The 25,237-nt window shown below is 35.3% G+C and overlaps 1 protein-coding gene across 1 annotated transcript in view; it reads right to left on the bottom strand.

Moving 5' to 3' along the window:
• MALRD1 (MAM and LDL receptor class A domain containing 1) overlaps positions 1 to 25,237 on the bottom strand; it is a gene marked incomplete at both ends in the record, with an annotated part of 328,396 nt that overhangs the window by 26,724 nt on the left and 276,435 nt on the right. The window contains 2 exons of the mRNA XM_082329648.1: positions 19,089 to 19,155; positions 20,831 to 20,956. Of these exons, the coding sequence (XP_082185774.1) occupies positions 19,089 to 19,155; positions 20,831 to 20,956 (193 nt within the window). The remainder of the gene's footprint in view (positions 1 to 19,088; positions 19,156 to 20,830; positions 20,957 to 25,237) is intronic.

Below are 25,237 nucleotides of genomic sequence, written 5' to 3'. Positions count from 1 at the left end.
TAGCTTGAAATATTAGATTGTATACAGTGCTGATTATTAACAATTTTAATAAAAATATGTTTTGCTAACAGTGGATTTAATAATGCCTAGTTTCCTATGTGTTCACATCCATTCATACTCTCAATAACGTCACTTTTCTCATGTCCTCATGATTTCTTCCATCTTCAGCCTATTTCTTTCAGATCTTCTCTACAGTACTCTCAACCCTCTCACATGAGCACATACTGCTGGACAAGAGTTAGCATGGTGCCACGAGACAAATGTGTGTTGATTTGTTGGTTAATACACGCAGGGCAAAGAGGATAGATAACTATTGAGCTCCTACTGCCATTTTGCCTTATTTTGGCTCTTCAGGCAATCTACCTCCACCTATTTGGAGGATCAATTATTTGGAATGGATCAGAGAACAACTTGTGGCTCAGGCCTCAAACATACATATGACTGAGGCCCCTGCAATGCCCTCCAGCTTTTTAAGGAACTCTAAAATGACTTGACGGAATAAAAAGCCAAAACCTAAACTCTAATCTTAAATACATTAAAATAAAAAATGTCTAATTATTTGTTTCTCACCTGCTTATAATAAGTAAGAATTTTAAGTGACATTACTTAAGGAACAACATTTTGGGGTGCTGTACAGCAGCTCTCATACGTTTGTAATATTTTATGGACATATAGATTTTCTCCTTTAAGCAGTTAAAGTTATGGCAGACTTCTATTACAAGGATTTCAATTCAGGATCTTTTGCTCAAATATCCAGGAGAGAAAGGAATGTTTATAATCCTCTTTTATGTTCAAAGACTTACTTTGAAGGTCAGCTGTTAGATGGGAATATAATCACAAACATTGGAGCAGTTAGAGTTTCTGAAGATGGAAGAGTAATAGTGCTGTCCACCCATAACAGGCTGCTGATCATGATCTTTTCTGAGCCTCTTTGCTTGATTTAGTTTGGAATTCCAATGAAAAAGTAACTTTCCTGATATTTTATATTTTGGACAGATGGTATATACCACATGACCAGTTTGTAGGATATTTCTACAGAGGATCTTATGAAGAAAAAGAAGTGAGGAAACAAAGCAAACTTACCAATAAAAAACAAAATAATGAGTTGCTCTCAATACAAATGAAAAATAATACCTGTGTAACTGGTTTCACATAATAGATGCTTGGTTGGTATTACTTTAGAAAAGACATTTCATGCTGGACCTGAAGAAACCTCAGTATCAAGAAATTACAACTACAACAAAATAAGACTGTAACAAAGAATAAAACCATATCGGTTATATTAAGTGTCTTGAGAAAAACCCTGGAATTTTAAATCTGGGAAATCCTTTCATAAGGTCTGTAAAAATTATTCTTTGAATATTCAAAAATTACAACTGCCAATCAAACACAGAAAGTGTACTTGAAGGACTGGGCTTTGTCACAAACTTCAAATCAGAGGATGAAAGAATTCAAGGTGAAGTCCTGTCTTTAAGTAGTTTATACAGTTCAATACCATGATGAAATGATTTCATTGTTCAGCAGACGAGCACCTTATTTTTGATCACTTAAAAGTTTAACTCTGTGAAGGACTGTTCAGCAACAAATTCAAAATTAAAAGGAAAAATTAAGTCCAGAATTTCATTAAAAACAGTATCTTCGAGTCTAACACAAAACCAGTTAAAACAAAGTTCTATTTCAAAGTCATTCCTTTTGGTAAGACATGAACAAAAACCTGCCCAGTTTATGGAGTTAACATTGGTGTAAGGTTGGCTGGCTTTTTCACTTTACACTTCCAGATGGAGATAAGAACATTTACATCAGCTGAAGTAGTGGTTCAGTTATTGCTGTAGTGTTACCTACTACTATGAACTTCTTTTAGTGCTCAAGAATGAAGCTAGAAATACAAAACCTATGGGGCCAAAGTATTGACAAGAGTGGAAACAAGATTTGTTGCAGGCATGTAAAAATTGTAAAATTTGTATGAACATCAGTGCAAACTGAAGGATCTACTCAGTTTTGTAAACTGAATACTGAATTTTGGTTTTCATTTCACCATTGAAATGTTGCTAGTATCTCAGACTATCCTTAGTCTTTTCTTGAAGGGTTAAGGGTTAGCATGAGATCAACACTTGGTGTTCATGCAGTTGGTGTTCTTGTGAATAACCCTTTATATGAATTTATTTACCTTTGATGCTAATTATTTTTTCCTGAGCATTTAATGCTGCTTCGGTGCTTGTCCCTAAGCAGTTCTGTTCCAGCTCTTCTTTTATTTCTTCCCGAAGAAAGAAACTTTGAGAATTTACTTTCCATGAGGATTCAATAAAAACAGCCTTCCTGTTGCTCTGGTCACCCACACAGCAAAAAGGAAGTTAAACTGTTTGCTGACATATCTCTTATGGTTTGGGTCTGAGCCTTTGCTCTTGAGCCTGCTGCCAGAAGTTTGACTTGCACAGACAATACTTTGTGGGTGGTGACTTCACTGGGAATCAAGAGCCAAGAATTGGAGAAATGTCCTGTGTGCCATATCTGTGGTGATTAGGAAAGCATTACTTGATCCACACTTTTAAAGTTACAGCAGATGTGCTTATTTTGTGGTAACCATGCAGTGGAAGAAAGCCGTTCTCTGGGCCCTAAACCCCAGCTTAGCTAATCATAAGGAAGGTTAGCAAATGCAGTATTTTTCTCATGACATTTCATAAACACAGGGTTTGAAGATGAATGTGGATGGAAAGGCCAATAATCCTTCCATCCCTTGTGATCTGCATAGAATTGTGGTTTGCCTGAACTGGCTGAAAGCTCAGGGTTATTATTTGGAAAGATCTGCACTGTTTAGAGAGCTAACGTATCGGTATCAATTCCTATCTTACCCTTGAATTCTTTGGAAAATACAAATGAGTCTTGATACATTCATTGCTAGCAGATATGTAAAGTCTAGCCTAGATCCAGATGTGGAATTTCTATTAATATAAATGATATTCCCCTACAAGGAATGTAGCTCACAGTCAGCCCTAAGGGAGCAGAAATGGACACATAAACCAACATTTACATAGAAGAAGTGAGTAGAAATTAAAGATGTAGAGATATTGATTGCTGTTTAGCCTAAGGATATCTGATTTACTCCTGCCTATATACCTGTTTTGCTTTAGTACATTACTGAAAATAATCTTTACTGAATATTCTTAACTAGAGTCTTGTACTTCATTACTAAAGTCCAGCAGAGTTTATTCATCAAACTGTTATGTACATCTATCATTGCCTTACTCTGACACTAGTCTTCCAGAAGCCTCAGTAACATTAAAAAATAAATAGCAAAAGTGTGCTGTTTATTAATTTTGTTTTCAGCTTTTTGAAATAAACACATATGAAAATCCAAGTGTTCTGCAAGAACTCATATTATGTTTCCATATTTTTACAACAGAATTTTTTTCAGAAACTGTTTTACTGGCTTCTCAGGGTACTCGGAAGTCTCAAAGAGCACGTAGAACCTTAACATTTGTTTATGTACTTAAAATTTACTATTGCAGTTCCTGTGTTTGTTATTATATCTGGGTCCCATTTCATCAAGGCAAACAAAAATCCAAAGAGTCCCTCTCATGAAAAGCTTGAAACAAACACACAAAAAGGGCTGGAGGAGAGGGAGCACTGTTATAAACTCATTACTGATGAAGAAGTAAGTCACAGAGAGGAAAAGGGTGAACTTCATTAATACTTAAGCGATACTGTGTCAAAAAGCCTCTTGAAAGTAGATAGGATATGAGCTTTTAAATTGCTTGTGTGTTTTGGAAGACCTTATATTAGGGGAGCTGCACATGCTGATCTCAGAAATCCTCAATTCCAGACTAGTACTTTATTCTCTGGACTAGTTTTATGCCTTCACAGAAACAGAATGAATGGACATGAACAGTAAGTGCTCAGTTGCTCAAGTGCTTTTGTTTGTGGCCTTAGAATTTTTACTTCAAAAATTTGGTTTTTAAAGGTCCAGTCATCTTTCCTGCCAGGCTTCATAAATCTGTGCCTGAAACTACTGCTTGAAGTGCCCTAAAAATAACAACAGCAAAAATAATTTCGATGTGGGTTCTTTGTTGCAGAAGAGTGAAATTAGTCATGAGGAATGCATACACTGGCACTGCTCTGAATACTTATCTTCAATATTTTTTTAAACCACTAAAAAAATGGTGTTTTACAATTTTTGTGTGCTTCCTGTTTCACTGATAATACACCAGAATATGGGCCACAGATAAAAGAGTCTTCTGACACCTTCGGTATTTTGGTAACATTAGAAGGGCGACTGTTTTGGGATACTGGGTGGAAATACTTTGTCATGAGGACACACTTCATTCACAAGAAGGAAAATTATTTTTCAGATGTTGAAAAATTACTCCATCTCTTGAGAATGTCTTCCCTTCGTCATGGAACGTGTACATGTTCCTGATGTGTTTGTACAGTGATAGCCCAGGCTTGTACTGAGAACAGTGAATCTTGACTGGATATTTCCTTAAAATTTATACCCCCAAAAACCCCAGAAAGGTACAATCTAAAAATGAAGACAAATATTCTTCCTTTCTAAATATTCCAGAGATTTTGGGTAGGTCAGATGGGATATTTTCCCTCAAAAATAACCTTGTATACACTTTTCTGACTAGACAGCTTTTTGCAGAATATTTTGTTGAAATTCCTGCTTTTCAGCAGAAAACTTTAAAATGTTTGTTATTCTAGTGAAAAAAAGATTCCTTGTCTTGAGAACTGGAGCAAGAATAACACTATTCTCATTTTCATTAGCATGTCCTTGCGGGGGGAGGTGAAAGGAGAAAAAGGGACCATTCTTCTAACTAATTTTTGATTCCATCGAGTAATATTTAGCAAAGTCTAAGCAAATTAGAATTTACAGAATTAGGGCAATTATTACAGGGTAATGCCTGTCTATTTAAGAAATAATATTATATCCCTAGTATTCTATAAACTGTATACAAATTGTTTTTCTCCCAGTTACAAGTAAAAAGAAAAAAATAGAAATTAATGTCCTTAGCCCATGGAATTAACAAAGGTTTTGGCTGGGTTTTTTCTTTGTTTGTTGGTTTTTGGGTTTTTTTACCAAAGACCTTATGACCTATAAATTACTTTCCCGAGCCAGCCTGAAAAAGGGGAAAGTTTTCATTTTGATTATTATTGCAGCACATGTGTGCTTCTGAAATGTCATCAGCAGAGCTTTGACTGTTGCCGTCTAGCCTGCCTTTACAAAAGAATTTTACAGTTCACTGCTGTGCATTTTTTGGGAATACTTGTACGTTCTTCACAGTTATTTAAAAAAATATTCAAATAAAGATGACCTTGAAAATTTACCAAACTATTTGCTCCAGCTTTTGCATGCCAATATCAGCTGTGAGGACTTCATACTACTGGAACAAAACAGGTTATTAAAAAGGAAGGCTAGAGACTGAAGAAGAAAAAGTTGTAAAAGAAGCTCAAATGTCAAAGGCAAGATTATTGTATTATGCTTTGATTCTCTGGATTTATAGGGAAAGCATATGTCTAATTTCTTCCAGTGCTCAGTCCTTGTTTCATGCACATTTAGAATGAAGTTATTTTAAATAGAGATACCTGCTTTCTGTTCACTAAGTATAAAGGGTTTTGTCAAATTGTGCTCTAAATTTTGACAAGGGTGCAGAAACCTGTTAAAATATAGACAATCTATTGTTATGGTTGTACACTGGGTAGGGAACAAGTCATGCTGTCCATATTACACCTTGGATTAGCATCCAGTATTTGAAATGAATTCAAATTATACTTGCTAAATAAGGTATGATAGATGGAGTGGGAATAAATTATGAAGGCTTTGAAAGTAGGGTTAACTATAAACATTCGATGCAATAAGAAAGAGGGAGCAGACACTCAAACCCAAGAACAATATGGTCAAAGCAATGGTCAAAAGAATCCTCTCTGCAGCTGCTTTCTGAGGAACATCAGCCTAAAAACCTAGCAGTCATCCAAGCAAGGAAGGGAAATGCTGCAGTAATGGAGATGCATGATGATAACAGCTTGGGCAAGAACTTTTGTTAGATGTGATGGGCAAGAACACATCTTAAAAGGAAAAATAGAGAAAGAATGTGCAGGGTAGAGATGCGACCTGTCTGTAGGTATTGGGGGAAGTGTAGAATTGTAGAGTAGCTCAGGATGATTAAGGAAAAGGTTTTCTGGAGGACTTCTTCACATGACTAAAACTCAAGTGACATTGACCTTGTAGTGGGTATAGACTGCATAGAGAAAGCTGATTAGATCTTCACCATCTTTTTCATATATACAATGGTTCCGCCATGTAAAACATATATATAGAAATAAAATGCCGTAAGATCCATTGTCATGGTCATCTTATGACACCTATTAAAGTCTTACTTTGACCTCACTGTATAATATATTTTAATGATAATATAAATAAATATATAATTTTAGAAAGCTAACAAAGAGTAATTTGATAATTTATCAACTTCTATATTATATTTAAATACACAGTTGTATTGTATATTACCATCTTGAAATGTGATGCTTATGGTTCTGTAGCAGTATGATTTTTGTAGGTCAGAATAAAGCATCAGGTATATCAACAACTTTTCTGTTTACAGTGACTTGTAGCTTGCTGTCTGTAGTAACAGCATGCTGAAAAGTGTTCTAAAGGCACAAAGTATTAGAAAGATAGCTGTAGAAGCATTATATCTATCTACCTACCTACCTACCTAGATATGAAAGCTAAATGAAGTATACTTACTATACTAGTATAATCTAGTTTATGTTATTGGTTACACAGCTGTATGCACATTTTTAGCTTTCCTCTACTATCTTATGATCCATCAGAAAAAAAAAAAATCTCTGCTACTTACATTAAGTAAAACATTCTCAGTCTGTGGCTTTTGCTGATCTTATTACAAAAAACACATTGATAGACTTTACTGATAGCATAAGGGAAGCTCTGACAAATGGAGAAAAATTTGATAAGATACCTATTAAAACACTAGAACTATAATAATGAATAGCTGCTGTGTAGCCTCAAAATGTATTCAGCCAAATCATCTCACCTTCATCTCTAGAAGCAAAAGTGATGGGAAGATAATCTCTGTGGATTTCTGTGACTTTGTAAACACAATATTTTCCAAACACTAAAATATTAAACAAGTTTTAGGAGATCTTTCTCCTATTTTCCTAAGTCCCAGACAAATTTCACATTAATAAAGTATTAATTTACAGAAAGGATAAAGAAAAGCAAAGCAAATAAAAGCTTTTTTTCCACCTATGGAAGGCTGTTAATAATGGATGGTTAAAAAACTCCTGCTGGCCTATTTTTTATTTTTTTTTTAATAAACTACAATACAAATCAAACCGTGCACTTTAATTCACCTGATAAAAATCAGTGGTTTGGAAAAGGGTACCTAAAATCAGAAAATAAAGTTACCAGAGGAGAAATAACTATTTATAAACTAGAATTCTACCCTGTGAAAAACAAGCATTAGGATATTCAGCTCTGTGTAGCACTGCTTAAAAAATGTTTTGTTCAGCTCCTAGTCATGCAAAGCTGCACTATCAGTAGCTTGGGTAGGAAACTCAAGTATGCAAGGACTGCATAATACAGACTCAATTAACTGTAGGTAGTCATCTTGTTGTTAGCTTCATTTTAAAACCCTAAGCAAATTTTTTTTATTTGCACAACTTTTGCCACCAAACTCAGTTGAGCAGGCATTTCATCAGTGGAAAATACAATAGTTAATAAGGATGAATGGCAAAAGGATTGAAGTACAAAATTGAAAAGTTCTAAGTGGAAACAAGGAAACTCATGAAGCAATAAAAATAATTTTCTAATATACTAAGTTAATGACCCAGAGCTTAAACACATTTAATGTTAGAATTTAGACAATCCTTACTTTATAATCTCACCTAGCACTTACATTACAGAAGCCATCATCGCATATTGTTGGCTCCAATACTGTTTTATTTTCCAACAAAGACACTTGTGGAGGATTAGCCTAGGTGCAAAGCATGTGTTTATACGCAACTGATGATACCTGAAATCCATCCAAGGAATTTATACAGCTTCTAAGGTGCTCTAAGTACATACAGAACTAGAGATAAAAATGGAGAAGCCAGTTTGGGCTCATTGACAATCCTTTCTCACTGACCACAGAGAGAATCACCACAGTTTTTGGCTTCCATGTGGCTGCACAGAGGGTGAGTTAGAACATGATTAAGTTCACCATAGCTAGGAAGCCATATGATAATTTGTTATCTAGTCTGCTGATACAAAAGCACACATACTGCAGATAAATGAAGACTAAGATAAAATATCATGTGTCCTGGCCAATTATTTTTCTTATCCACAGGAAAATAATTCACTTAAATCCAAACCTTTCTCACCTCCGCCATTTAAAAACAAACAAGTAAAATCTCAGCCTCCTGAAGTTTACTGAATTCTAAAGCCTAGCTTGATGACTGATGTTTATTCCTGCAGTGACTCTGGTATTGAGATCCATACTGTAACTCTTGCACAAACCACATTAACTTGAGACTTTAAAGGATGTTTCAAAGTTCAGATATATCTTACAATCCAATATATATTTTTAAAAGGAAAATATTTCTGTACATGGAAAATATGACTTGCAGACCAGATGCAGACAAAATTATTTTAGCTTAGATGTATATATGCACTTTTTCCCTAAAGGACTTACAAAAGTCTGTGTGGGAATAGCACATAGTTCCTGCTTTCCGCTTAGAGATGTAGCCTAGTAGCTGATTAGAGCAATAGCAAACATGAAAAGATCCTTCCAAGCATTGAGAAAAATCCTCTATGTTTGTATGTGTGTTTAAAATTAAAATGCACGGAGCTTTCCAGATCAGTCAACACTGCAAAAGCTGGCAAGAAAAGTTCAAAAGTTCTTAATTTATTAGAATTTGCTGCTTTTAGGCAATCCCTTAGCCACCTAGCAACAGCACAAAGGGTACAATTCTTGGAGACTTAAATTCACACTGGCTGAACAAGAGGGAGAACTGCAAACATGCAAGATAGCTTGAGGACATTGTGACACCAGGGTGTCTAGTGGGTCAGGCTGAGTAGGCCACATATCAGGATGTAGTTAGTACAGAACAGAAGATGTATGTTTCTCCTACACAACTTACGCAATAACACAGATTCTCAAATACAAATCTCCACCATCCCCATCTTTCCTGCCATCCTCAGAACAGGCCTATCTGCATCACAATCTTCCTCACTGTAGTGAAAGTTCAAAACTCTTATCAACATGCTTGATGGTATATATGGTTTCCAAAAGTCTCCCTTACAACTTTTATGATACATTTTGTATTGTATTAGATATGTCCAACCAGTAGCCTCCAGGTACCTCCTACAGAGAGGGCTCTAGTGGTGAGCTGATTCTAGGCAATGAAGTTTTGATATGCAGACATGCAGATGTAATCTTAGGGTATGAAAATACTGGTTTTCACACCAAGTGCTTTCTCTTACTTTCATTTAAATCCAAGAAGACTGAGTCTGAAAGAAGATTGTTACTCAAGATAAATAAGACAATCTGAACGTGGACTGTGTTCGTTATTGTTTGATTTCATATAATCCAAAAGATGCAGAGTAATTTATGTGCCTATAAATAGATATACCCAAAGACATTTTTAAATTTCTGTAGACAAAAGACAGCCACATGAACGTGAAGGAGAAGGGGCTGTAGCACAAGAATCTTTGCAACCCTTATGTTTATATTTCTTTTATTGGTATGTAATTCTTCAATTGTTCCCTATTTTTCTCTTTTTTGAAAACTATTTATTATTTTACAGTTATTCTTTCCTGTTTTGAACAAAACAGAACAAAAAAATGTTGTGATTTAAAGCTTTTCATCTATGTTTCCTGCTTCTCAGCATCTGGAGTTTGTAGGAGTAACCCTTCAGGGAACCCTCCATACTTTGGCAAACATCCAATATCCAACATTAATTAACATTCTCCCATATAAAAATCTCTCTTATTATCACTCAACAAGCATCCTCTCCTACAGATACACTTCCCAGATCCTAAGCTTGTCCCTATTGTAGACAAACCTATCTATCTCCTGAATTTTAAATAGATTAATGCTTATAGTACTGGGGTATAAGTAATTCTGAAGTAAAGGTGCACTGCTCTTAGTAATAATAAAAATCTCACTGTGGTTTTGTACACCTTGTAGTTACCTCATTTTGCTTTGACTCTTTTTAAAGAGTGAATTGAAAATCAAACTAGAAATACAGGATACTTATCAGGGAGTTTGAATGCTTTTAGCATCTTAAGCACCACTGATACTAAATTTTGTAGGGAGAGGAAATCCAACTGAGGAGAAAATTTTTCCCATAAGCATGCTTATGTTCCCAAGTAGTTTTCACTGTATCTGCTAAATTATACTTATTTGCCTATACCTTTCTCAATAAGATTATAGTATCTTCATATTAAAACATCAATTATTTTGATCAGACTCTAAATATAATTCTTATTCTGATCTTGAGGGTTGCAGTGAGGCTGATAATGTACTAAATTCACCTTTTAAAAGGAAACATGCAGTTATTTTTATTCCAAAGCTGTGTTAGCTCCTCCCAAAGCTATGTGTGAGCTCCTCTCAACTCCAAAATCTTGCAAGAAAAGGTTGTACATAATGTTCATCAGGCTCTTTGATTTATAAATTGTCCTAGAAATTCCTTGCTGATTTTCTATACAGGTGAAAACCTCCCCACTCAGCAAACATATCATGAAGAGACAATTTGAGAATATCTAGGTCACAGTTTGCTTTCCAGCATGACCAAGGGGCTATATCTAAACTACGTCCTTCCATTATGAGTGCTATTCAGTTTCTAGCAATAGGTCATTCAAGAGAGACTTTTTCCATTTGTCAGAGTAATATTTCACCTCAGGAAGACAGAGAAAGACTATAAGCTACTTTGCTCATTTCCAGTTTTACAGATACCTTGAGCTGTAGTTTTCCATGCAAAAAAAGACCAAAACCCAAGAGTTAAGTCAGAAAGTCTGATTTACATTTGAATCAGGTGCTAGAGATTTCTCAAAATATGATCAGAAACATTTGTTGTGAAACCAAGCTTTGGGTCTGTTGAATCATATTTGTTTAATTGAGTAAAACATCTGGCCTTCAATTATGTGCAGTCAAATTTGAAGTTACATAGAGACAACCTTGTTTTAGTTTTAGAATAAAGAAACTGAAAAAGACAGATTCCTTCTGACATCAACTGATTCAGACCACTCACGAGTGAACGTCACAGGATGCTGCTGCCTCACTGGAGATGGTGGCAAACTGCCCTATATGTTTGATTAGGTTTCACTAAGCTAGGTAAATGATATTTTGGTTTTTTTCATCATTTCTAGGAGTTGCAAACTGCATGAAGCAGCTGGCTCCAGTGTGATAAGGAGCTGACCTCAGGCTTGCACTATTATCTGCAAAGAGGAGGAAAAAGATCAAAGGTCGAAGTAACTGCTTCTAAATAGACAAAGATAGGTGGTGTATGCATTTTTTTCAATAGAAAGGTTCTCACTAGGTAAAGCTGATCTGGCCAAATGTATTTACTTTGAAGTCACTTGGTACAAGTGGGGAAAATATAAAAAAAAAATTTAAAAATATTAGACAAATTTGGCATATTTCTTTCCTTATGGAGGATCAGTATTTCCTGAATTCTCACATATGAAGTATTCAATGGATTTTACAATTCTGTGTCATGTTGCACATTGCACCATAATCCCTCGTGTTTGGGGGTGGAGGTAAAAACAAACAAAAATGCATGCAGGTCATATGAAATACATATATGAAATCAGTACTCTGGTTCTCCACAACAGCAGTCTTCTAACATTATCATTTGGATATCCTGCAGATAGATAAGGAGTCACCATCTGACTGGACTAAATGCTACAGCCAGATTCAGTGGGAAACAAAATACCTCAATATAGAGTTCTAGACTGTTGAACGAAATACTCAGTTTGGACAGAGAAGGTCCAGGGCTGGTACAGGGAACACTAAAAGACAAGGTACAAATTTCAGAAGTACTTTAAGCTCTAAAGGAAGGGCATTACACCTAGATTATGTATATGATGATTCTTGTATGCTAGTTGTCTTCCTAATGCAGGGAAAAAGCATGAAAAACATTAATTAATAATACTTGAATATATACAATGCCACAAACCTCCAAGTGAGCTCAATTGGCCATTTCATATGACTGCCAAAAGCAAACACAGAAGGTGTGGACATGACAAATTTATTTTTAAATTAAAACCCTTGAAAAAAAATAAAAAAACACTATTCAATTGTTTTACAAAAAAAGACTAGCATCAGCAAGCACACATGAAATTTTATTGGTAGCCAGTTCTGTCTGGGTTGCGTGTACTTGTCTTTATGTAGCTCTGATTACTGTTTTTTTATGAAATAGAATCAAAATGCTACTGAAGAGTTCAATTTCCTCTGACGCTCAGTGGTCTCTTATCTTGTACATATTCTTAATGACATCACATTTGCCTTTTTTGAAAAGGCTATGATGTTAGAAACATGAAAAGTCGAAAAACAACGTTATTGTATCAGAAACAGGCATGTTGATTTCATGAAACTTTTCTGAATAAGAAAGGATAAAGAGTAAACAAAATAATATATGAAATAGAAACTTCAGGAAAGAGTTTTCTGTAAGCAAATCTTTAAAGATGCATTTCCCTCAATATACTGTATATTTTCTTTCAGAACAAGCTGTGTCTCATTTATTCTGGAGAACAGAGATATTAACTTTTTTCCCATTCTCAATTTTATCCAACTCAGGCAACCTGAATTTGTTATTTTATTTGCCTCAGCATCACTCTTCAGATGGCACTTGGGTAATGGAAAGATATGAAAAAAACTTCTCTCTGCTAGCTATGTATGTTTGCATATATGTCTCCATATAAGAAAATGCCTTTGTCTTAATTTCCCAGAAGCCAAATCTTAGCACAACACTCCTTTTCAATGTCTTGTCTTTTTGACTACTCATCATGGCTTTGTTTTTATTCATGGTTACATCCTTGTTCCATTCCCCCTCTACCTACAATTGCTTTTGCATGACTACCACTTTCTTGGGTAGGTATATGGGCCCTATATAGCTTTATCAATTTACCTATGTCACACTTTTTCAGTAAATCCAAAAGAAAATTCTTAGGAAGAAAGTGAAATCTGTACCAATTTGCTTTGCTTCAACAGTTAATAATCTGCAGTGATTCAGCAGCTGCTACATCAGCAATCCTCCCTGTAACCGAGGTGGGAATCTTTGAGAGCAGCAGGACAAACAGCTGAAATGGAAACTGCCATCTTCTCCCATTGTAAACTCTCTTTACTCATGAATTGGATGTCTGTCTTGTCAGTCTCTAGGCTTTGAATTTCTATCAAATCACAGGCTAGATGCTTCCAAGCATTTTATTTTCTTAGGTGGAAATACTATTATCACTCCATTTTCATGACATACTGTGTGATATTAAAACAATAACCCCACTTTTAGTTTTTAAAGATAGCTACCACCATTATTCCTCAAAAATCCAGTAAAACAGTACATGTAAGAGTACATCCAAAGGCAAACATTTAGAAAAAAATCCCCTACATTCCTCATTGGAAGACATTGCCCAGAGAGGATGTGGAATTTCCATCCTTTGGCACACATGATACTTGACTGGAAAAGGTATTGAACGAGTCTACTGTGGCATTATTTAAAGTTGCATGCCACCTTGTAGGGTTTCTCCTCAAACACGTATTGTGCTTACCAGAAGTTAGTATTTTGAAGACAAAACCGGATTGTGAGAAAATGTCTCAACGACCAAAAAAGTAATTTTTAAAAAAATTTTTGCAAAATACTATTTGTTATTGTATCACTGGGGATAAAATACTTCATTTGCACATTAAAACAGACCATTTGTGGTTATAATAATGAGCTTATTTTAAAAATGAGAAGTAAAAAATAGAGGACCAAATAACCTGTAGCTTTTCTAAGGAGAATAAGCAAAAATCCCCTCCTCTGAATGAATAAATATTCAAAAATACATTATTTCCTAAAATATAAAAGGGAAAGTAATCTTTTTCACTTTTATGACATAAAGCAGAAAAACAAAATAATTCTGTTTCTGTACTTTGGGCCAAATCATCATTTAGGTACACAACTACAAAGACAACCTTAATTAATTATACGTGTATAATGAGTCCTTGAAATCATAATCTCCACAGCTCAGTTAGCTAGATGGTACATATTCAACGTAATTTAAAAACTGTTTAATGAAGATGTATTTCTAATTTATAACACAATTGTTTAATTACAGGCCAGTGAATGTAAGTACATTTTTCTGCTTAAGGATATAGCCTTCTCACAGTTCAGACATTAATAAAAGCACTCTCATTATGCTCCTTAGTATTAGTCAGTGTAACTGGTCTGAAGTTTGGTATATTACATAGAAAGTGTTTGTATGAAATAAAAGGAAAGACAAGCACTGTATTATGTTTATTATATGTGAGTTTTAGTATATTTTAAATGTGAATGTATTGTACTAATCTTGTCTAGCTGGTATGAGAGTTAAAATCATGTACTATCAGTCTGGTAAAATATTTTTTTTCTGTTCTCAGGGCTTTTTTTCAGCACTAGTACAGTCTTTGAAGCCTCACCCTTCCACTTCAGTGTGTTACGAACACACTTTTCCCAACTTGCTTGTTCTCATCAATATTGCTTTCCTATGTTTCCAGAGACCTGTGGTATCACTTTTAAAAAAATTAAACACAAAAAAACACTGGACAAAAAACTGGGGAAAATACACATATAATCAAAGGAACAATTTTGAAATCAGACTACTGAAATTGCAAAAATTCAAGCCATTATTGCTCAAATTATCATGATTTGCATGTGCAACCACAGTAGCTGATTGCCAGCACTAGCCACCTGGCTGCACATCCACTACAAAAGGGAACTCAGTCAGGGCAACTAGGAGTAATATTTTGTGAAATGAGAGTGGCCATAGCATTTCAGACTAAAGCTCAGCTAGTCTGGCAGCCAAAGAGGATACCCAAGAAGTAGTAAGAACAAGATAAACATATTTGATATGCACCCCAAGTACTCTCTTGACCAAATAGGAGAAGCAAATGCAAATGGCTTTCAAACCTAACTCAGAACTCAAATACCAGAGAGGATCAGGACAACCATCAAGCTGTGTTTCACTCAAGTAGGAAGCTAACCATCTTGAAAATCCCACATGTCAACATCATGAAAAGAAAGAAAAGAATAAAAATGTACCTTAAATGATAAAAAAAAAAAAGCAGAAGTATGCCAGTTTTCATTTCCTAGGAAAAAAAAAAATGAAAGCCCTAGAAATTAACATGGAAAAGACAGTATATTTTTACCTGTTTGTTCTCAGTTCTTACCTTAAATTTTCTGAAAAAGGGATGATAGATTTAGGTGGAGATATCTTCTTCTCTTGCACCGTTGCTCTGCATTTACTCGCGAACTCTCTCTGAGAACATCCACCACCTGTCACAACTCTGTTAACCACTCCAATATATACTGAAACTTTATCTAGACTTGTATCCACTGTTATCTTTTCCACTTAGTCTACAGATATCTCTTCACAGAGGGATGTCAGAGCTCACCTTCCACCTTCTACTGATCCCTCTTAGTTACATACTACTGAAATAAAGTCAGGTTGATGTCCTAAGTATTCATTTTATACATCTAAGCAACAATAGTGCACACATATAAAAACATACAGCAGCAAAGAAACCTGAGAAGTCCTAAATGTATAAAATCTACTATCAACCTTCAGTCTCTTCAAATAGTTAATTTCTTTTGCCTAAGCAGCTACTGCAAATCTGCTTTGTTCCCATGCTGACATATTAAAATACTTGGAGGAGTCTATACAGTTAACTACTTAAAACACATAGCATTAAAACCACAGAAAAACTCATCCCTTATTACCAACAAAAATGTTTTCCAGAGGCTGGATTCTTTTCTATTAATATACCTCAAACTAAGGTAAGATGAGCAGCAATTTCAGTTTTTATAGGAACATGATGGAACCTTGAACCAAATGAAGCTTTGAGACCTGCCCAGACTTTTTTTGTTAAACCAACGTTCTCAGAGAGGCCAAAGAGACTTTTAAACTCCAGACTCAGGTTTTGTTTTATGGGAACTAGAACACAAGCACGTCAAGCAAGGGAAGGTTGGAATACATTGTGTAAGAAAAAATAGCAATAAAAGGATACGTTAACAAATTTTCCCCTTGTCCACTGTGTCACTGAAGAGTATTAGTCAAACTCAGTGACTTTTAAGATCACTGTAATCTCCACACAATTACCTCTGAGTATCTAGGAAGACTCCTTCTCTGCCACTTCTGTGACAGGGCAGTATCCATACTGTGCTCTTTTCAGGGGTCTCCTTGCTGTCCCACAGGCTTCCTGCATTCTTACACACTTTGCTTTTTCTCCTGACCTATCTTGCAGTCTAGAAGAGCAGTTGCTCTCAAGAGAAGAAGATACCTCCACCTAAATCTATTATCCCTTTTTCAGGAAATTTAAGGTAAGAACTGAGAACAAACTGATAAAAATATACTGTCTTTTCCATGTGTCCTGGTTTCAGCTGGGATAGAGTTAATTTTCTTCTTAGTAGCTGGTAGAGTGCTGTGTTTTGGATTTAGGATGAGAATAATGTTGATAAGACACTGATGATTTGGTTCTTGCTGAGTAGAGTTTACACTAGTCAAGGACTTTTTAGCTTCTTGTGCTCTGCCAGGTGTATAAAAAGCTGGGAGGGAGCATAGCTAGGACAGCTGACCCAGACTGGCCAAAGGGCTATTCCATACCATATGACATCATGCTCAGTATATAAGCTGGGGGAAGAAGAAGGAAGGGGGGGACGTTCGGAGTGATGGCATTTGTCTTCCCAAGTAACCGTTACGCGTGATGGAGCCCTGCTTTCCTGGGGATGGCTGAACACCTGCCTGCCGCTGGGAAGTAGTGAATTAATTCCTTGCTTTGCTTTGCTTGTGCGCGCGGCTTTTGCTTTACCTAGTAAACTGTCTTTATCTCAACCCATGAGTTTTCTCACTTTTACTCTTCCGATTCTCTCCCCCATCCCACCGGGGGGGAGTGAGCGAGCGGCTGTGTGGTGCTTAGTTGCTGGCTGGGGTTAAACCACGACACCATGTTAATTTCCAGGTTTTTCATTTTTTTTCCTCGGAAATGAAAACTGGGATACTTCTACATTTTTTTTATGATTTAAGGTACATTTTTATTCTTTTCTTTCTTTTCATGATGTTGACATGTGGGATTTTCAAGTATCATGCAGAAGCTTATCTTAAAAATGGCTAACAACTCCCCTGTTATATGTATGAGTAGTTCCTTCAAAATATTATAAAGCCTTGAGTGCTATTGATATTGGACTGCTGATCTGGCTATTCCTTTTCTTCTCCATTTGCTATTCTCCAGTCACATCCCTTAATAGCAGAGTTTTCAGAAAGCCTTCCACTACTGCAACATGCAGTACTTTCCTAGTATTCTTGGATAGAGATGACCTATTTACCCAACTCAAGCACATACAGCTCTTGGAGTTATGCTAGCCCATCAGTTAGGCCATTTTGATTTCTGTGCCTTTCCTCCAATTACCTATGCTTTGCATCAGAATTCAGTATCATGTTTCTTACTGAATGCTGAGGGAAAGTATCCTATTTACTATTTTACTATTCCAAATATCTTTTATTTCTGCAGACAAAGAACACTCGCTAATTTGGTTTCCTTTCATTTGAAAGTCCTAACCTAAATCAAATTTTTATAATTCTCTCGCATCTCTAAAATCTCAATTACTCCCCCTTTGCCTTGTCCCTACAAGAAATTTTCTTGTTGTTCAATGGTTTAATCTACCAATTGCAAACTCCCTGGCTATTCCCAATCCCTTTATTTTCTGCTGGCTATCCATTCCATTTCATCTGCAACCTTCCCCTACGTTTTTAGTCCCCTTTCTCTCTTTCTGTGTCCCAAGAAGTTTCGAAACAGACAGTTTAATGAAATTCCGAGCTTCTTGCAGAGCTCATTCTCTATTCTACAACAGAGGAGATTCTTTGGGAAATCTGCAGGTAATTAACAGTGTTTTATGAGAGCTAAATCAAAGTACTCTATATGAAAGTGCCTGTATTTACCGAGTATGTTATTTATCACATTTCTTCAGCCAGTAAAGGATAAACTTGTCTTGAAAGATACAAATTCTGCAATAACTGACATTTTGTCAGCAGGCTTATTAAAGTGAGTTTCCTAGAGACTAGGAGACAAACCCTAATGTCTGGTCTTGACTAAGATAGATACCCTGATAAAACAGTCACTTCCTCAGTAATTTGGCAAACTCCTTGGCAAGATCCACTGAAGTACATGAAGGACAAAAGTATGATAATATATAACATTGCTTTCTTTGCACTTTAAAAAGTGTTCTGTAATTTCCCAGTGGGAAACAGAGTGATATCTTGTGTAAATGAATACCTTCAGATAGCCTGAGACACTTTCTAATGACTTGCACATTCCACATCAGGATTGTATTCATTATTTGTTTTTCAGTATAGAGTATTTCCAGAAAAATACAAGCGTATGTTCAACCCTTTGTTTGGCATAAGTGGAAAAACATTACCATCTTTCTCCAAATATATGCAAAAAATAAGATTATAACAAAAATACATCCCAAGTTCAGGTAAAGATGAGAACATGGCCTGCTGCAAGTCTTGTCCGAGGTACACAACACCTGCTGCATATAAGGCATCATTTTTCATAGAAGCATGTGTTGTTAAACGTTGATGTGAAACACGAGACACAGAAAACTTAAGGTGTCAGGCCAACAGGTTCTCTCATGTAATGATAGATGAAAGTTATAGAAAATTCTATCTGATAAACAATATTCTTCTCAAAAAGTGGTTTAACTCAGCAACTGTAAATAAAAATAGGGTAGACATACAAAGTCTTTTAAAAACACACTTCCGTTGAACATCACTTCAGTCCCTGGGGAACAAAACAGATCTTTCAGCAGCACCTTTTCCCAACTTCAAGCACAAATCAATCCCCAATGAAACTTACTGGCATAGCGGAATGTCATCTTTGATGATGCAGCTTCCTCCATTTTTGCAGTATTCTTCAGGACAAACTACAAACACAGAAGTAAAAATTATAATTTAAATTTCCCCATCTTGTTATTATATTTGTCATTGCCTGATTTTCAAAATGGCAGAATATTCACATCTGTCATTTTGGGTGCGTAACACTTCCAAAAACTCTTCCTTTAGACCTTGACTTGGTGATACGAGCGTCAAGTCATAAATACATTATAGTCAATGGGGTCCTCTTGAGCTTATAGAAATCCTGGTGCTTCACTTGAACAGGCTTCTAATTTTTCTCAAGTCAGAGTTTCATTTGACTGCAGAAATGGAGCTTTTGCCACTTTCTCGATTTTGAAACAAATAGGAGTATATAAAATAAGAGCCAAAAGAGCAGAACCTGTATTTAATTAGTACCTAAGTCTACTTTATTATTAACAGCTTTTATATAGAGGTGATGAACAGACATCTACTTCTGTGTCACAAGCCTTCTTACTAAAGATGACATAAAATTATTTGCTGAGGCATATAAACAGTGCTATTCAGTGTGGACACCTCCAGTTTTAAGAAGAAATTTTGGAAAGTAGATTACTTACTTAAAAGATCTGCTTTCTGACAAAATAGTGGAAGATTTGTAATTTACTGTCATGCAAGTCTACTAGTTTATGTTTATATTCTTCTACATTGAACTGATTTCTGAATATATTATTTTTTATTTAAAATACTTCTTATAAATCAAATTTACCAAGTATGTATCCTCTCTGCATTGTAAAATTGATAATTTTTGATGTTAAAGTATGATTTCTTCTCTCACATTAAAAAAAAAAAAAAAGTATAACAAACATATGTAATGAACACAATACTTGTGGGCCAGTTTTACTCCCAGAGAAACCAGTGAATGCCTCCTACCAACAAGTGAATGTAAAACTTTTAGTTTGTGAATAAACATTTAACATACTATAATGAATTATATTATGACAATACATACTATATATTGTAAACTTTATCACATAACTCATACTAAGTTATAAAAACAGAGAGTTAAATTCTCAGCTAATGCAACTTCACTGAAGTCAGGGGAGCACTGTTAACACAGAACTGGCCCAGAGTTCATAACTGGCTTGGGGAAGAATTGCAGTAACTTTGTGTCATTGAATGGGATGCTTTGAATCTAAATGTAATTATTTGTATCTTCATCTATGTTTTTGTTAGCTTTTGCTAATAAAAATCTGATTCAGATTGGATGTGTATTATTGCCCTGTTCTTATCTTTCTCCATCATTTCCCTATTGCAAACCAAACCTGAATATTGTGGGAAATGCACTGTGCTAAAATGTGATATATTTTGTTTTATTTTCCAACCTGGTTTTGTGTTACACTTAAAAAAAACCCAAACAAAAAATCTCATTAACTCAGCTTAAGTGGGTTATTAAACTGGCTAAAATCAAGAGACTGCCTTAGTAGTATATTACAGAGGCATTTTTTTTTTAAACAATGTGTTTATACCTTAAGAAACACGCCTGGTGAAGATGTTAACTAAGCACGTTCCATCTTTTTCTCACTATTTTACCTGTGTCATACTTTCATCAGGAAAATTCATGCCTGATGTAATTTGATTAAGTCTTAGCAGAGGGAATTCAGTGAAATTTGAGGATTGCCTAAAGATTCAGCAGGAAATGACTATACTTTTTTGTTTCAAATGATATTTTTATGCAAAACTAAGTACCTGAACAGCTGGACTCATCAAGGCTGAAATCAATGCAGTCTGTAATGCCATCACAACGCTGGGAGATTGCTATACATTGATTAGTTGATGCACATAACAAAGAACCATTGAAACAATCTTTAACGGCTGAAACAAAAAGTAACATGACAGTTATTATTAGCTGTATTTCTTTTTCTCACTGTTAAAAACCTACCAGAATACTTGATTCATACTATAGTATATAAACTTGCATCTGTGTGACCTCTACAAGCTTTCATCTTCAAAGACGTACAACTTACTATTGAGTAGATAAATAAGTAAACAAACACAGAGCACAGATGTTACAGAAGCTGGATTTTCCCATGTTATATTCATGAAGAAGAGGAGAGCGTATTTACTTAAAACGTTGACCAAGTAAGCTGCAAAACCCCAATGACAACCCATAAAAAGATGTCACAAAACATAATCAACTCTCATTCATAACCTAGTTTTAAAAGCATGGACTTAGTTTTTAAACAAAAAAAAAAAATGACATTGTATAGTTTCCTTCTATTACAAGAAACCAAATACTAAGAGATAGTTACCATATAAAAAGTAGAGAAATACTATACTGAAAAATCTAAAATTGCACAACTTTTTTTATTCTTGGGCATTCTATGTTTGTCCAGAAGAATTATGAGGGGAAAATCTTGCTGCAATCACATAAGCCTTTGGTACTGAATTATTCCTGAGTCACTGATCTACAGCATGTACCTGATGATTCTGCAGACTCCTGTAGAGTATAACACCATATTGTCATTTTATCTCCTACAATGTCCTCTTATTCTGCCTTTAACTGTTGTTTTTTAAGGTTTTTGTTCAGGTAATTTAAGCTGAACTCTGTCACCATGACACTAATGTAAATCAAAGGGAACTCTTCCAACTCCATCAGAGTTAGATATATTCACATTAGCCTGTGAGTTTACAGTGAGAGAAAGAATCTAGGAATATTAAAAATACCCCACTGCCCCATCTAGATTTCATAAGACTTTCATGCTCCTGGGTTCAAGAGCCAGTGTACATGGCAATAAGCCTCCCAGGCTGGATGGCCAGGCTGCTGTAGGATATATCTGTTCCATCCTTAGATATAATTTAAATCACTGGCCTGCAAGAGTGTGCTAAATTTAAAATACTGCAATTCAATTTAGACCACAATAATGGAGGCAGATCTTGCCAGTTTTGATCTTACCAGTCAACTCTTGCCAGTTTTGATATTCTTTCAGAACTATGAAATGATTCATGTGAGTAAGGGTTTGTGGGATCAAACCTTTTAATTACATGCACCGACCATTTACTAAAGTCTGCAGAAAAATCTGTACAAGAATACTAGCAACTATGAAGATGAGCTTGCTTTTGTTTCCAATTTCAATTCACCTTTATGAGAACTTAAAGGTTCTGGCTGATTTTAAACTATCACTGTACTGTTCTGCACATGTGTTTATATCAAAGTCTCTCCAATTGACTGGAGAAGTCTTATATTGAAGAGGGAATTTGCTGGTAGTAACAGCAGGATAAAAGCAACAACAAGAAGAATAAAAAATTTCCTTTTCTGCTCTCCTTTCCCTTGACCACACAGTCTGGTGGAACAGGTTGTGGCAGACTGAAAAAACCCAGCAAATTACAGCATCGCTCCACGTTCGTAGCATATCCTACCATCTACCTCTTACGATCGTCAGCTTTCCAGAAAGTAACTGACAGTCCCATGCACTCTGCTACACTTTCCTAACCAAATAATAATCTCATACTTATTTTGTGTGCAATCAGATCCAAATCCTGGACACCCTTTGCAATTTGGGGGATGATGTCCCAATGGTATTTGAACCAGTTTCATAAGTGATCATTTGCACACAAATACCCAGTCTGTAAATGTAATTATATGTTCAGCCTAGGACTTCAACAGAAACAAAGTTGGAAATTTGACATAAAACATACTCTTCTTATGTACTTTAGACCTTTTTTTGCCTGCACATGTATTTTGAGGACACTGTAAACTATGTGGATATACAGTACTGCTTATGGTTTGTCATATATATTATGACTAATAGAGATTCAGTTCCTGAGCTCTAAATTGCATTGAGGGTTATGGTAAGAAAAGAAAGTGTCATTTAGCCCTTTATTATTTCCCTTAGTCCTGAACTGGTTGCTGGACTCATACCTGAGGACAAAACAGAAGAACTGCTAATTATTTTTGGTCTATTTATATCTGTTGACCATCAAGGTGGTTTTGACATGTCCTTTTACCTTGAACAAGCTTATTGCACTGAGATTTTTATACCACTTACAGAGGTAACAGTCATAGCAATGGATCTGACTGCTGAATATTATGCACAAATCCAGCATTTAAGACAGAAAGGACGACACTAAATTATTGGTGCCAAGGTAAAGAATATTAAGAGCACATTTTAAAAATAATATTATTTCTCTTATTGCATTGAAACTAAATTTAATATTGCTTACTGTTAACACAGTTACAAGTAGCCTCAAGCTTCTCCAACTAGTTATTCTTTACTTTCATGTGAGGCCTTCAAGTGGTTTTGGGATAAAGATATTAAATGGAGGCATTAACAACAGTAAAGACACACAAGTGAATATATCAGCTTTTTGACTATATTTCATTTTCCAGGTCCAAATTAAATCTGTAGAAATGATAAAAATATCACAGCCCCTTTGAAAGTATACTATCTTTAATATTTACTAGGTATTCAAAATTTACCAGGACAACAACAGATACATTTTGATGCACTACAGAGAAAAGAGAAATAATTTTTTATTCATTGCTATTAACATTTCAATCAGATGGTGTTGGAGCCTGTGGAAAAGTAATGTATACCCTATCAGTGATAATATGTTTATTTTACAGCCTTACTTTTGTAATCAGGCAATTTAAAAAAAAAATTAAAATTAGATTAAATAGATGAGATGATAGATAAAGTACCCTTCACTAAAATCGACAGCAAGAAGAGGGCTGGCCAAGTAAAACATCTATAACTGGAAAACAATTTCAATATTTTCTTGTTAAAAGCAGCAAGTAATAAAATCCAACACATTGGTAGGTATAAACCAGTACTAACATAATACTGTACAACCTAACTGCTGAGTGAACTCTATGGGAAATTCTGTCTGCCTAAATCTCTAAGACATGCAGAAAAGCATTTCTGTGGTAGAGATTGTGGTTGTAGTAGAGATATGACTAATGCATTTTTTTGTTTGTTTTTCTTTGTCCTGGCCTTCTTTCAGGTTTTATGCTTAATCTCTGCAAGATGCAAGATGCATTTTGACAGCTGCTCTTCATCCCAGAAGAAAACTTTCTCTGATGAATTCCTGAATTTAGAAGCCAGAACATTTTTAACCATCCATTGTTACACTTAATAAATGAAATTGCTAAGGGACATGGCACACACAAAATGTCAGATGCCAGTAATTCCTAAACTGAAATTTTCTAAAATCAGCAGGAAGATTCGCTCTGCACCAAGAAAAAAAACCAAAACACAAAACTTCGTTACTTAAATCCTGCTCTATGTTCATAACTACTTGGAAAAATATTCAATTTCAATCTAAAATCTGTAAAAAAACTCCACTACCAATTTGTGTTATTATTACAGTACACATAGGCTGGAGTTACTAGCACAGCAATCAATTTTATAGATCATGCAAATATTTCGATAACATAAACAAAATTAGTGAGATATTTACTTTTTTCCTCTCTGGATTTTCTCTGTTGACAAATTTACATGGCATTTCACATGTTAAAAGTATACAGCTAGAGATGAAATGCTGCACTCTCATGGCATATACATTTCGATGGGAGAATGAACTGTGACAGTCATCACCTTTTCACTGATTCCATTCCAAACTACCACTAAACACTTACTTTTACTTTGCCTTGCAACCAATATCCTCTTCGGAGAAGGAACACAAGTTGATGCTTCTGTATTCCTATCTTGTGTTGCAAAAACCTACACGTTTATATAGTCAAAACTGAATTTTGGCGTGACAGTGTGATTGCAGATTTGACTAAGTTTCTACCCAACTCAGAATCCCAAGGTGTGCAATATCTATGGAGAATTTTTGTTCTTTGAATAGACCAGGACTTAATTTTACCTCATTCCCTGGGCATTGCTTAGAAGTCAAAGGCACTGAAACAATATCTCAGTTCTTTGGGGAATACCAATACTCATGGATACCTTGTGGCTTTAGGATTTTGGGATTTTAGAACACATTAGCTTCTGTGGTCATGGGTTGGGATGTGGTCTCTAATAGAAAACAAATTGAGGAGGAGGCAGGACTGAATGAAGATTAATGAAGAGAGGTTTGAACTTAGGGGCATCTAGAATTTAAGGTGAGAGATATCCCCCAAATCATGCCTTTTACAACAGAACCACAGAGCCC

The sequence above is a fragment of the Platalea leucorodia genome, assembly GCF_965183815.1.
Source record: "Platalea leucorodia genome assembly, chromosome: 1".
Lineage (NCBI taxonomy): Eukaryota > Metazoa > Chordata > Aves > Pelecaniformes > Threskiornithidae > Platalea > Platalea leucorodia.
The sequence above is the reverse complement of the archived record's forward strand: the minus strand, read 5'-3'. Positions and strand labels throughout refer to the sequence as shown.